General features: G+C 48.6%; 1 protein-coding gene across 1 annotated transcript in view; it reads left to right on the forward strand.

Moving 5' to 3' along the window:
• Window positions 1-11,563, forward strand: part of LOC102252734 (small ubiquitin-related modifier 3) — a 21,097-nt gene extending 9,534 nt beyond the window's left edge. Inside the window, exons 2-4 of the mRNA XM_005878937.2 lie at window positions 5,973-6,124; window positions 8,680-8,751; window positions 10,159-11,563. Of these exons, the coding sequence (XP_005878999.1) occupies window positions 5,973-6,124; window positions 8,680-8,751; window positions 10,159-10,251 (317 nt within the window). The 3' untranslated portion in view covers window positions 10,252-11,563. The remainder of the gene's footprint in view (window positions 1-5,972; window positions 6,125-8,679; window positions 8,752-10,158) is intronic.
• Window positions 11,564-13,709: the final 2,146 nt, after the last annotated feature.

Here is a 13,709-nt window from a genome sequence, read left to right on the forward strand (position 1 = left end):
ACCCCCGATTTAGGCTCCGCCCCAAGTGCTCGCGCCTGTCTCCACTGTTACCCGCGCGCTGCTGGACCTCTCGCCCCGCTTCCCCGGCTCGGATTCGCGGAGCCTACGCGGAGCTCCGAGGTGGAGCGGGGCGACCCCTTGTCAGGACCCTCCTCGCCCTGGTCCCCCGCAACTGCCGCCCCTTACCCGCCGGGACACGTCGTCTTCGGGACCTCCCGGCCGCATCCAGACTCGCTCTCCCGGGAGTCTCCCGCCGGGGACCCTACCCTCTTCCCGTTCGGACCCCAGTTGCGGGGATTTCGGACACACTCGCGCGCTCCCGCCATGACCCCTCTCGGGGACCGCCCCTCCCTAAGACCTTCTCCATCGCGGGGGCCGACCCCCACTACGCCCCTCGCTGTGGGACGCACGTCTGCGATCCTCCGGGCGGTGTGTAGCCTGGTCTGTGCGCGCTGCCACCTTTACCATGCAGCCCTCCGCCTGCCGTTCCGCCGCCCGCCCGGCGCTGTGCGCCCACTCTCCTCTGCTGTCCCCCAGGGTGCGCCCGCCCGGCCTCTCTATCGCTGTACCCACCGGTCCCTATGGCGCCCCCTGGTGTGCACTTCTCTAGGACAGCGATTTTATGTTTTGTTTTGTTGTTAATCCTCAACAGAAGATAGTTTTTCCATTGATTTTTAGAGGGAAAGGGAGGGAGGGAGGGAAAGAAACATCGATGTGAGAGAGACACATGGATTGGTTGCCTCCCGCACACGCCCCAACCAGGCCTGATGGAACCTTTCAACCCTCGACTGGAAGTCGATCCAGGACCCTTCAGTAGGGAGGCTGATGCTTTAACCTCCAGCCAGGGCTTCTTTTTTTAATTTTCTACTTATTTTTTCTTTTTAGGGCTCCCCCCACCCCCAGGGCTTCTTTAAAATTTTATTTATTTATTTATTGCTTTTAGGGAGGGAGAGAGAAACATCGATTTGTTGTTCCGTGTATTTACGCATTCATTGGTGTGTACCCTAACTTGCAACCTTGGCTATGCTGACGACTTGCCAACCAACTGAGCTACCCAGCCCGGGCTTAGCACAGTGATTTTCAACCTTTTTAAAATCTCATAGTACACATAAACTTACTACTAAAATTCTGTGGCACAACAAAAAATACATTTTTTGCCAAACTGACCAAAAAATAGGTATAATTGTGAATCATTCACACCAGATGGCTATTGGGTTTGCTGTTGTCGTTTTATTTGACAATCTAAGGGAAAAGAGGTCAGTGCCCCTGACTAAATAGTCAGGTATTGCATGTTTTAAAAATTCTTGTGGCGCACTGGTTGAAAATTGATGCTCTAGGGCAGTGGTTCTCAACCTTCTGGCCCTTTAAATACAGTTCCTCATGTTGTGACCCAACCATAAAATGATTTTTGTTGCTACTTCATAACTGTAATGTTGCTACTGTTATGAATCGTAATGTAAATATCTGATATGCAGGATGGTCTTAGGCAACCCCTGTGAAAGGGTCATTCGACCGCCAAAGGGGTCGCGACCCACAGGTTGAGAACAGCTGCTCTAGGGTTTTTTGGCTGTCAGTCTGTGGGGAGGTCCACAGCTGTTGTGCTAACTACTCTTATTAAAAACACTAGAGGCCAGGTGTACGACATTCGTGCACTGGGAGGGGAGGGTCCCTCAGCCCAGCCTGTGCCCTTTCGCAGTCCGGCAGCCCTTGGGGGATGTCCAGCTGATGGCTTAAGGATGTCCAGCATTTGGACATCCTTAGCGCTGCCACGGAGGTGGCAGAGGCTCCCACCACCGCCACTGCGCTAGCCAGTTGGCAGCCCGGCTTGTGGCTGAGCAGCACTTCCCCTGTGGGAGCCAATGACCACCAGGTGGCAGCTCCTGTGTTGCGCATCTGCCCCCTGGTGGTCAATGCGTGTCATAGCTAATGGTCGTTCCACAGTTCAGTCGATTTGCATATTACCCTTTTATTATATAGGATAGGAAGGATGTTTCCAAAGCTTTTGGTCTGCACTGTCAGAGTTTGTTTATTGACCAAGAGGAAGATCTGCTGTTGAGTTGAATGCTTTGCACACAGGCTTCCTCTGATACCAGCCTGGTACTAGAGATTGCAGCCCTCAAGCATGTCATACTCGCAGGCATGCCTCGTTTAAGTATTTAAGTAAACAAGGCGTGTGCCCACTGGCTGAGGGTGGAAGCCAGCCCCCTCCCTGCCCTGCCTTGAGTCAAGATTGCACTGCACTTGGAGCCGCCTTTGCTTTGTACATTTTGGTTCCAACTCAGCCTTTTATACCACTCCTCTCAGCCTGGTCATTTGGCCAAATATAAATGCCTTTCTTTGTTTTCTGGGTGGCTTCCTCTTACTGAAGTTTACATACAATGAGATACACACTATACTCATTTCTCCAGTGGGTTTAAACTTCACTCTCCCACATGGTCAACTTCCATGGTCCTTTCAGTTGAATAAACTTGTTTGAACTGTGTCCAACATGACTAAACAGTGTGCAGTGCCCTTTGTGCCTGCTGAGGGGCCCTCTGCTCTGGACTTGGCGAGGAGGGGGCAGGCACATTCCCAGGCCGTCACGCTGGCGAAAGGAAGACCTTGTGGGTCAGCTGGGAAAGCAGCTTCTCGCTCCCTGCCTAGCTGAGTCAGGAACTGACTGCAGTAAATTGTGGTCGTTGTTTCTGGTTTTGTGTTTCTTCTACTCCTTGTTTATTAGTTCACCGGCCTCTGGTACAGGCCATTGCTCTTGGTGACCCTCCTTCGGAGGAGAGAGGTACCAGGGGCTTTTCCTGGCTGCACGCGCTCCCTGAGGGAGCTGGTGCCCCCATTGCTCCTGGTGAGGCCTTCTGCCCAGTCCTGCTGCCTGCCTTTGCCTGGTCTGCAGCTGCTGCCCTGTGATTCTGTGTTTCTGTTTGTTTCGTGTTTTGGTTCTTGCATCTGTTTGTTTGAACAAATCATGTTTTTTCATTATAAAAACAAATATTTCCTCTGTCCACATGCAGAAGAATTAAGTTGGACCCTTTGTAACACTACATAAAAAATTAAAATGGGTCAAGGACCTAAATGTAAGTCCTACGCCATAAAACTCTTAGGAGAAAACAGGACAAAAGCTTGACAGCATTGAGTATGGCAGTGATTTCTTGGATATGATGCCATAGGCACAGGCAACAAGAGTAAAAACGGACAAACTCGGACTTTGAAAATTACAGAAATTTTGTGCATCAGAGGATACTATCAACAGTAAAAAGGCAACCTGAGAAGGGGAGACGATATGTGCAAATCATATATGTAATAAGGGATTAGTATTTGGAATATATAGTGAACTTCTAAAACTCAACAACTGAAAAAAAAAACAACCCATTCCAAAATGGGCAAAGGACTTGAATAGACATTTCTCAAAAGAAGATAGACAGATGATCAATAAGAGCCTGGCTGGTAGCTCAGTTGGTGGGAGTGTCATCCTGATAGGCCAAGGTTGTGGGTTCCACCTCTGGTGAGGGCACATGTAAGAATTAACCAGTGAATGCATAAATAAGTAGAACAACAAATTAATGTTTTTCTCTCTTTCTCCCTCTCCCTCCCTCTCTTTTTCTAAAATCAGTAAATAAAATGTAAAAAACAAAACAAATGGTCAATAAGGACATGAAAAGACGCTTAACATCACCAATCATTGGGGAATTGCAAGTCATCAAGACTTCACAACCATTGGGATGGTTACTATAAAAAACAAAATAGAAAACCACAGGTGTTGGTGAGGACATGGAGCAATTGGAATCCTCATGCACTTTTGGTTGGAATGTAAAATGGTGCAGCAGTTGGGAAAACAGTGTGGAGGTTCCTCAAAAAATTAATATAGAACTACAATTCCCCTTCTGGGTACATACTCAAAATAATTTAAAGCAGGGTCTCAAGAGATATTTGTACACTCATGTTCACTGCAGCATTATTCACTATAGTTAAACTGTGGAAGCAACCCAAGCATCCATTGATGGATGGGTAGACATACAAAATGTGGTCCATCCATACAATGGGATGTTATTCAGCCTTATCAAGGAAAGAAATTCTGACATATGCTGTGACATGGGTGAACGTTGAAGACATTATGCTAAGTTAAATAAGCTAGTCACAAAAAGGCAAACACTGTATGATTCTACTTGAATGAGGGATCTGGAGTCATCAGATTCAGACAGAAGAGGGTGGGTGCCAGGGGCTGGGGAGGGGAGTTAGTGCCTTGAATGAGGGATCTGGAGTCATCAAATTCAGACAGAAGTAGAGGGTGGGTGCCAGGGGCTGGGGAGGGGAGTTAGTGTTTTGTGGGGACAGAGTTTCAGTTTTATAAAATGAGGAGTTCTGAAGATGGATGATGGCCGCACAACATTATGAATGTATTTAATACACTGAAAATGGTTAAAATGGTAAATTTTATGTTATGTGTTTTTTAACACAATAAAACATTGGGAAAATATCTCTCAGCACAGTGTGGTACCCTGGATTGGATCCTGGAACAGGAAAAGGACATTCATGGGAAAACTGGTGAAATAGCAACAAAGCTTGGAGTTTCATTGCTAGTGGTGTGCCAGCACTGGCTTAGTGTGACTTGTACCTTGGGTGTGAGATGCTAACATTGGGGAGACAGGTGAGAGGTGTGCCGGAGTTCTCTCCATGTCCGTTTTGCAATTTCTCTATAAATGCATAATTACTCTGAAACAAAACCTTAATTTGAACAAAGAAGCAAATGTATCCTTAATATCTGGGGAATAAAGGTGTGCTAGAGGGACCCTCAGTCCATCCTGGCCTGGGTTCCTGGGCACCCCCCACTTGTGTCACCGGGTTGGCCTACACGAGTCCACATTGCAGAGAGGGGGGCTTGAGTGGTGCCTGGCCAAGTTGCCGCCCAGGGCTGCGGTGGGGTAAGCTCCACCCCAGGATGACCTTCAGGCTCCTTGCTGGGGTTGTGCCTCCTAGGGCCACTTCTCGGGCCACCCCGAGCTCCCTAGAAAGAGAGGCACCCCACTCAGAGTTTCCAACCAGAGTGTGGGATGTGACTGCCTGCCTCCCAGTCCCTTCTGTTAGGACAGCTGGCGACATGGCGAGGGGGAGCCAGGGCCCCAGCCCTCCCAGCTGGGAGGGAAGGAGAGCGCTATGACTCCTCCACAAAGCCAGCAGCCCTGGCCAGGAGCCCTGTGGTGGTCAGCTCTTCTGGGGATGCACCAACAAGGGAGCATGTGTGTCAGCTGGAGAAAGTACAGAATCCCTTTGCGTTCCATCAAATCTTTATTTTCAGATTGACTCTGGTCAGTTTCATCATTTTGTTCAAAGATAAACTCTTTATTCCCAAACAGTTAGTGCCAGATAAATGAGGTGGCTCTGTGACTGCAGGACCCTCACTGGCGCTGCACCCTGCGGGCACATCACTCTGGTTCTTAGGAAATGCTTCTCAGACTGAGCTGCTGCTGCAGGACACAGACTTGTGGCATCCATTCCATGTGTGGTTGCTCACGAGCTGTGAGTGAGCCAGGAATTCCGTAAGATAAAGTACTGTGAGTGTCCCTGACCAGATGGGGCTGATTGAACTACACGGCGTCGGCAGCTAGAAGGTGGAAGGTGCTGCTGCACAGTCCGCTCCCCCAGGAGGACGGGCATACCATGCTGTCCCTCTGGCTTCACAGAGTCATCTGTGGCAGACGTGGACTTTAGTTTTTTCTAGATTTATTGAACAGATTTTTTTTCTTTGAATTATCAATCTATGAACTCTGTAGATTTGCATTGCATTTCCTTACACGTGGATGCTTAACAAGTAGAAGTTAAAAATAATTTCTGTGTAAAAATAAAACCATCACATGAGTGACTGGATTGCTGGAGAGTTTTCAGAATTAGGTTGCTTTTTAATGACTTAAAAAAAAACACCCCAGCAGTTACCTAAAGATGTGCCCTTTAAAAGAGTGGTTATTTTGGGACACAGTGTTGAGGCCCAGTGTCATGTCTCTTGCAGGAGGGAGTGAAGACAGAGAATGACCACATCAACCTGAAAGTGGCCGGGCAAGATGGCTCCGTGGTCCAGTTCAAGATTAAGAGACACACCCCACTGAGCAAGCTGATGAAGGCCTACTGCGAGCGGCAGGTGTGCCTATGGGCTGGGTGGGACTCTGCTGTCACCCCATGTCCAGGCTGTTCAGGGCTCCGCTATCCTGGAAGTGTGCATGTGTGTCTGCACATATGTGCATTGGTGTGCACGTGTGCATGCATATTTGTGTGTGTGCATGTATGTGTGTCTGCACAAGTGTGTGCGCTCCTTGGTGGCCTTCTCTCTTCAGCCCTCTTTATCTCCAGGTTGTGCCCATCAGCTCTTGCTTCAGCAGGCCAGGCACAATGCTGCCTCTTCCTCTGGGGCTGGAGTGTGACCACCTGTCTGCTCTTGGATCAGTGTTTATGTGGCTTCCTTCCTGGGAGATTGCAGAACAGGGAAATTGAGTGCAGTTCCATGGCTCCTTCACACGGTAGCTGGAAAACGCTGTGGAGACATCCCTCATCACAGTTTGGTTTCCACAAAATGCTTGATTCTTTCCCTTTACTTACCAGTTTTCAAAGTAATGAGCTGACTCACTTGTGTCCTCCCACAGTGACCAGTTAAATTGAGCCTTTTCAGTTGTGTTTATTTGTGTTAGTGTCATGAACTTACAGCTCAAATGCATTTGTGCTTCATCCCTGCGTCTGTTTTGCTCTCATCATGCTCCATGGACTCACCTTTGGTCCTGGGCCTATCCCCTCCACCTGGGCCCCTCACTCAGTGGGTGAGGGACCTCACTGCTGTGGTGTGATAGGTGCCCTGTCCTCTTCCCCAAGGAGTTCTGGGTGTGCGTGCTGCTCCTCACTGTTTCACTCCAGCCCGGAGCTCCCTCTGCCTGTGGACGGCACAGCTCCTGGCTTCTTCGAGTTGGCAGCCCTGACTTGGGGTCTGATAGGAACTTCTAGGCATCATCCAAAATCAGCTGCCTGCTGCACCTCTGCCTCCCAGACTGGCTGTGCCTGCCCCTCTCCTCTCAGGGCTGCATCTTGTTGCCCCCACTCCCACCTAGACCTTGGCGTCCAGCATCTGGGCTTTGGAACTTGCAGCCCATCAGTAGCACCTTTTTTCTGCTGGCTCGTCCCCTCTTCTGTTCTTTGTCCTGCTGACTATGCCTTTTTAATTTCTTTATTGATTTTTTTAGAGAGAGAGGAAGGCGGGGGGAGAGAGAGAAACATTGATGCGAGAGAGAGACAGATCGGTTGCCTCCGGCATGTACTCCAACTGAGGATTGAACCCGAAACCCGGGAATGTGCCCTGACTGGCAATGTAATTGGCAACCTTTTGGTGCATGGGACGACGCTTAACTAACTGAACCACACTGACCAGGGCATCTTTTTTATTTTTTATGTCTTTTCAGCAGGGTTTCAGGAGGAGCCGAGATGCATGTTTTAATCCCATCTCTTCTGTTTAAGCAAAATCAGAGCTGCTTTTAAAAGGGCAATGTCTTTGCACCCTGACCATGTTTACCATTCCCTCCGGATGCAGAAAGTCTGCACACGCTCTTTTTTGGATGGAAAATGCCTTTCCTCCTGCCTTTCTCAAGGCCACAGCCATCGGACTGCTTCCAGTTTCGTGCAGTCTTCTTGTCACATGCCTCTGTCACCTGGGTGGTGGTGCCAGCAGTTTAGAAATCCTCTTGGCTTCTGGAGGGAATTGAGAGGGACCAGTAGTGGCAGGTGCCTGAAGCTATAAGTCGCTAGAACAGTAGTTTCTGAAGGTGCTGGTGTTGGCCTCACATTAAATGCATTGTAGGCCTGCCAGTAGGTTTATAATCCACTGGATCATTCATCTGCACATTCAGAATCCTCAGTCCATGTTCTACTTCGTATTTTTTATGTCTGTATCTATTGACTTGCATTCTAGTTATTCCTTTAGCCCTGTTATTCGCTTCACAAAGTCTCTTTTCAGCTGTGTCCGATTTGCTGTTTCAGCTGTCATTGAATTTCTAATTTTAATTTCTAAACATTTTATGTGCTTTTCAAGAAATGATTTCTTGCTAATTTTTGATAAACTCTTATTCCTTGACATATTTCTGATAGTTTTAAAGCATTTTAAACAAAGATATTTTATATTACTTTTAAAAAATTATTCTAACATATCCAGTTTTTGTAGGTATATTAATTCTAAAGTATATTCTTCAAGTTTGTGACATTTTTTTTTTAAGGGAAACTCAAGGGCCTTGCAACTTTATTCTTGAAATTCACTGAATCCTGGTTTAATTAAAGTGTGCTACTCAGCAAAGAACTGTGTTTGCTTCTGCAGCATGTATGGGGCCTTTACAACCTGAGGACCCATTAAATGAAAAAACGGTTTTTGGCCTTAGCCGATTTGGCTCAGTGGATAGAGCGTCAGCCCACGGATTGAAGGTGCAAGGTGCCATTTGGTCAAGGGCACGGACCTGGGCAGTGTGCGTGCAGGAGGCAACCAATCGATGTGTCTCTCTCACATGGATGTTTCTCTCTGTCTCTCCCTCTCCCTTCCATTCTCTCTAAAAATCAATGGAAAAATATCCTCTGGTCAGAATCTTGTTATTTTGGTGTAAATATTTGATGATTTTGAATTAATGCATAACCTAGAAATATTTAATTATATTTGCCTTTTCTTTTCAGGGCTTGTCAATGAGACAGATTAGATTCAGGTTTGATGGGCAGCCAATTAATGAAGCAGACACCCCGGCCCAGGTATGAAAGCAGCTTCGACATCTTGAGGCCACTTCGACCTGCATTTGACTAATTGTTGTTTGAAATATTCTTGTTGGGGAGCTACTGATGGGTGTTCATATGGGATACCTTACTTTGTTTAATGTTCTTAGTTATTAGAGTATTTAACATATTAATTGGGCAGTTCAGTGTTTCAGATGAGAATGATGCCCTTTGTTGGACATCCTCCTCCAGGCTGGGAGGTGCAGCGGGCGGGCTGGGGGCTTTGCAGAGGGGTCCAGGCAAGATGGGCAGATGCACTCACACCCCCCTGGTGGTCTGGACATGGAATTTGTAGTGTTAGTCCATTTGTGGCTAACTTACTGGCTTGCTTCTTGTGCCCTGTAAGCATTTGTGCATAGGGGTATGGATGGAAAGTAGTGTGTACCCCTTCATTATCGGTCAGGAGTTAGCTTTTGCTAAGCCGGTGACCACCCCCTCCTCCCCCCCAACAGTCTCAGTGTCGGCCCAGCATGGTGCATTGCATGGCCCCACAGGGAAAAGTTTCGGATGGAGTTGGAGGCCGAGGTTCAGTCTGGTTCTTGTCATTCATCAGCGGGATGACCTGTGATCCAGAGTCACCTACTATTGGGGTCTCACTCAGTCTTGCCCTTCACAGAGGCAGAATCCACTGGGCTGGCACATGTAAAAGAGCTACGTATTTCTGCTCAGTGGAGGAACGCTGCTGCTGAGATGGTGGTTGGCTTTGTGAGGGTTTCTGAGGGCTTGCACTGGGGTGGGGGCTGGAACGCTCTCCGGTCTGTCACTCTGGCTCCTGTTCAGGTAGTGTCCACAGCAGCACAGGGCCCGCTCACCCGGACCTACTTCCCTGTTTTTGAGAACGTTTCTGGGAAATGTTACTGCCTCCAGCACTGTTTAGTCTCTATGATTTGGCAGAAGTTCTTTTGTCCCGAGAATGGACAAAGATCAGGGCAGATGTCCATTCCCGTGGTGTCAGGAGCAGCAGGTGGGGAGCTTTTGCCCATCTCTGGCCTGGTCTTGAAGGGAAGGGACGGGGAGCAGGGGTTCCTAATTGGGATCTGATTTTGTGTAATTTTCAGTAACAATTTTAGATACTTGTTCATTTTTTAATGAGACCTAGGTTTTCTGTCACTTATAGTTTTGAATATTCTTTTGTGAATTTTGTTAGGGGAAGGTTACAGAATAGTAGCTTATTGGAAATCCTAAACAAAGCCTCTTCTCCCTGATATGCCCTAGTGACCCCGGAGCAACCCACAGAGCAAAGGTGTGGTGGGATGTTGTGCGCCGGTGCGAGGGAGACAGTGCAGTGGACATGTGTGTTCATTTGAACAGTTTTTGTTCCTGTGATGGCGAGAAAACTAACAGATTTCCCCTCTCTCACTGTGCCTGTCACGTCGACCCTGCCAGTTGGAGATGGAGGATGAAGATACCATCGATGTGTTCCAGCAGCAAACAGGAGGCTCACGGGCGACTGGCTGCCTCTTGGGATGTGGTCTGTAGAGGGACCGGCCCACTTTGTCACCGTCCTTGCATTTGCTGTTGAATAGTGAACACGTGACCATGCCAATCACAAAGGAGTCTGCAGGAACCAAGGACATCCACAAAAATTCCTTTCCTCTCTGACATACTGCGGGTGCAACTCAAAACTGTCTGCAGGGACGAATCCTTACCTGAACCGGGCCAGCCAGTGTCATGTTTGTTTAGGAAAATGAGTTGCAAGGTTTTGGGGGTTTGCTTTTGCTCTCATTTTTGTCTTTCCCCCTCTCACAACATTTCCCTGAAGCTTGTTGTGTGAATGTCCCTTTTTAGTCTAGACAGGGATCTTATCCCAGGTATTGAGTAAATCCCCCTGCGTATTCCATTGTAGAGAGCTCACATCATCAAAGTGGGGGTGCTTCTGTGGGCCGTTTTGGGGGCATTGTGGGGAGACAAACTTCCACTTACTGTTTCTTGTAGGTCCACTTACTGTCTTGTAGGTTTTTTCAATGCTAAATATTGCAAGTTTAAGTTTTGTGAGAATATGGTAAAGTTGAAGGGAGAATACTGGAATGCTTTTTTAAAGGTGAAAAGTAACTGAGTCCCTCAGTAGCACCGGCCTGGGCACTCTGTTCCTCTAGCTCCCCTTGGGCAGGGGCAGGCCCAAGGCCTCTGATGGTGCATGGGCAAAGCAGGGTGCAGCAGAAATTGGCTTTTCCCCTTCTTTTTTTTTTTAAATTTTTCAATTACAGTTTATATTCAATATTATTTTGTATTAGTTTCAGGGGTCCCCTTTTAATAGAGGAAAGCAATTGCCATGTTTCTCACTTGGCAGTAGTACTGTGGCCTCAGATTTCTTCCAGTATTTGCTCTGATGAATAATTATGGTTTCTATATAACAAAGTACGATTAAGTATTGCTGATTTTGCAGTGACTTTTTTGTGTGTCAAAGAGCTACTTCAAAGTGTGGTTACAGATGGGCCCTGTGCAAAGATGACTTCATGTTGTTCTCACGGATGTGCTCTGCCGCTTTCCTGACATTAGCTGTGATTTCATTTCTGTGAAACATTTTGGAACCTATACCTATTAAACCTTCAGTTCTCCTCCTGCCCTTCTGTATGGAACCCCTGCTGCCTGATGGCCCTGCTCTGCCTCCTGGTACCTGGACAGTGCGACCTGGACCATCATCTCTTGCTTGCCCGGAATCTTGCCTTTCCTTTGTGTTTTGCTGTTGGGGTGTGGATGTGGTGTCTGCTGGCTCTGCTGTTTGTTCACAATTTGTACATTCTTTGTTGTCCTTTACTACTGTAAACAGTAAATATAGTTTGATATTCTGTCTCTTGTATTAAATATTGCATTTGGAGGTTGCGGCTGTCACAATTCAACATCTGTAATGACCATTCAGCAAGACCACTCAGAGTTTTGTTTAAAGGCTAGTTGCTGAAAAGTAAGTATTCATCTGTTGCCTCCCCCACTCCCTGCATTCCTGGCAGACCGCCCGTACTGGGCTGGCTCCTTCTGAGGAGTCCACACTCACGTACCCAGAGCTCTCCCGGGGGGTAAGCTGAACTGGCTTTGTGATGCCGCATGTAAAGAGGGTGTGTTTTGGAGGCAGCTGATTTGGACATCAGTCTGGCCTCTCAAGTTTGGTGCCTTACTGTCAGACTAGTTTTCTTCTGTGTGATTGACAACCTTGCTTGCTTTGCAGCTGAGTGAACTGCTGCTAATTTGACAGAACTTCCCAGGGGACTGTGCTGTGACAAAACCAGGTTTGAAAATGACCTAGCTGTTTTAGTTAGTCCTTCAGGTGAGGTCAGTACAAACTGAAAGATGAAGGGGAGCTGGGATATAGCACATCCACTCTCGCACCTGATCATTTACACCAGCCAAAGAAGATGGGTTCCAGCACATTACAGGGACTGAGTAATTTGCTAGGTGCCCCGGAGAGTGGAGGTGGGGGGCACTGCATCCGCAGAGGAGCCCCTGCACTCCTCCCTCAAGCTAGGAGGAGAGACAGGCTGAAAGTTTGGGACATCAGAGCAGTGCTGCTTGAATTCCCACCCACTGCACTGAACGCAGATTGAAGAAAGAACAAGGCATGTCCTCGAGGTTATCTTCTCAAAATTTATGCAAATTGTGCATTTGGAATAATACCTCTTGGTTTTAATATTTTAAAAATATTTATAGGCCCTAGTTGGGTAACTCAGTTGGTTAGAGCGTCGTCCTGATATGCCAAGGTTGTGGGTTCGATCCCCAATCAGGGCACATAAAAAACCAACCAATGAATGCATAAGTTGAACAACAAATAGATGTTTCTCTTTTCCTCTAAAATCAATAAAATTAAGAAAATGTACTTACATAAATCGAACTCCTAGGATCTTAGCGTTAAATTGATGCTTCAGGAGGAGACAGGCACTATTTATCCTGCCAGTGGTGCCAGGGTCCCAGCGGGCACGGCCCCATTTCAGCACTGAAAGTCCCTCATCCCAGGAACCTCCCTCCCAGGAAAGCCCCAGTAGGTGTCACAGCTCCCAGCTGGGGAAGCAAGATATTGAGGTTAAAACTACCTTCAACCGGGTTCAGCTGTGAGAGGCCTTTCATACTTCAGAACGTTAGTTGACAAAGATATGAGAGACACTAATTTCATCCTGAACTTGGCCTCCCCCTGTGATCGCCCAGGAGGCCCTCACATCACCCCTGCTCCTCAGAACCCAGGTCCCCCGGGGCCCCCCAGGTCCCTCCCTCCGTGGGGCCGAGTCTGGGCACCCTGAGTGGTGGCCACGCTGGCAGAATAAACCCACCACCATCGCCAACCCGCTTTCCAAACCCAACCCCGGTCGGAAGGCGTTCGGGGCGTCACTGTCTTAGGAGCCGGTCTCCTTTGGCTGCCGTTGGGCCGCGTCAGGACTTGGCTCCTAGCGGCGGTGGCACCACCGACGGCAGCGCCTCCATTCTGGCCCCCTCCTCCCGGTGTCTTGAAAAGACCCCCTGCCCTGGCTGGTGTGCTCAGTGGGTAGAGCCAGGGCCTGCGGACTGAAGGGTCCCGGTTGGATTCCAGGCAGGAGCACCTGCCCGGGTGGCCGGCTCCGTCCCCAGTAGGGGGCCTGCGGGAGGCAGCCGTCAATGATTCTCTCTCATTGATGTTTCTTTCGCTCCCTCTCCCTTCCTCTCTGAAGTCAATAAATATATATATTTTTAAAAAGTCCCCATCTAAATGACCTCTGCCCAGCTTGCGTCCCCCGCTCGGCCGTCGCGCCGTCCTTCGTCCCCGTCCTCCACTGGACCCTCCTGCGGCCTCCGTGACGGAACAGGCGGTTACCAAGCACCCGACTCTGGAATCTCCGGGAAGACCAGGCTCCGCAGGAACGGGGGCTGGAGAAGCGGCTTGAACCCCACAAAGCGACCGCAGGGCCGAGCCACCGGGACCAAGGGCCAGAGACGCTCGACCCGCTCCCCGTGACTGTCCCGCTCCGCCCCCGGCC

Source organism: Myotis brandtii, unplaced genomic scaffold (assembly GCF_000412655.1).
Source record: "Myotis brandtii unplaced genomic scaffold, ASM41265v1 scaffold577, whole genome shotgun sequence".
Classification (NCBI taxonomy): domain Eukaryota; kingdom Metazoa; phylum Chordata; class Mammalia; order Chiroptera; family Vespertilionidae; genus Myotis; species Myotis brandtii.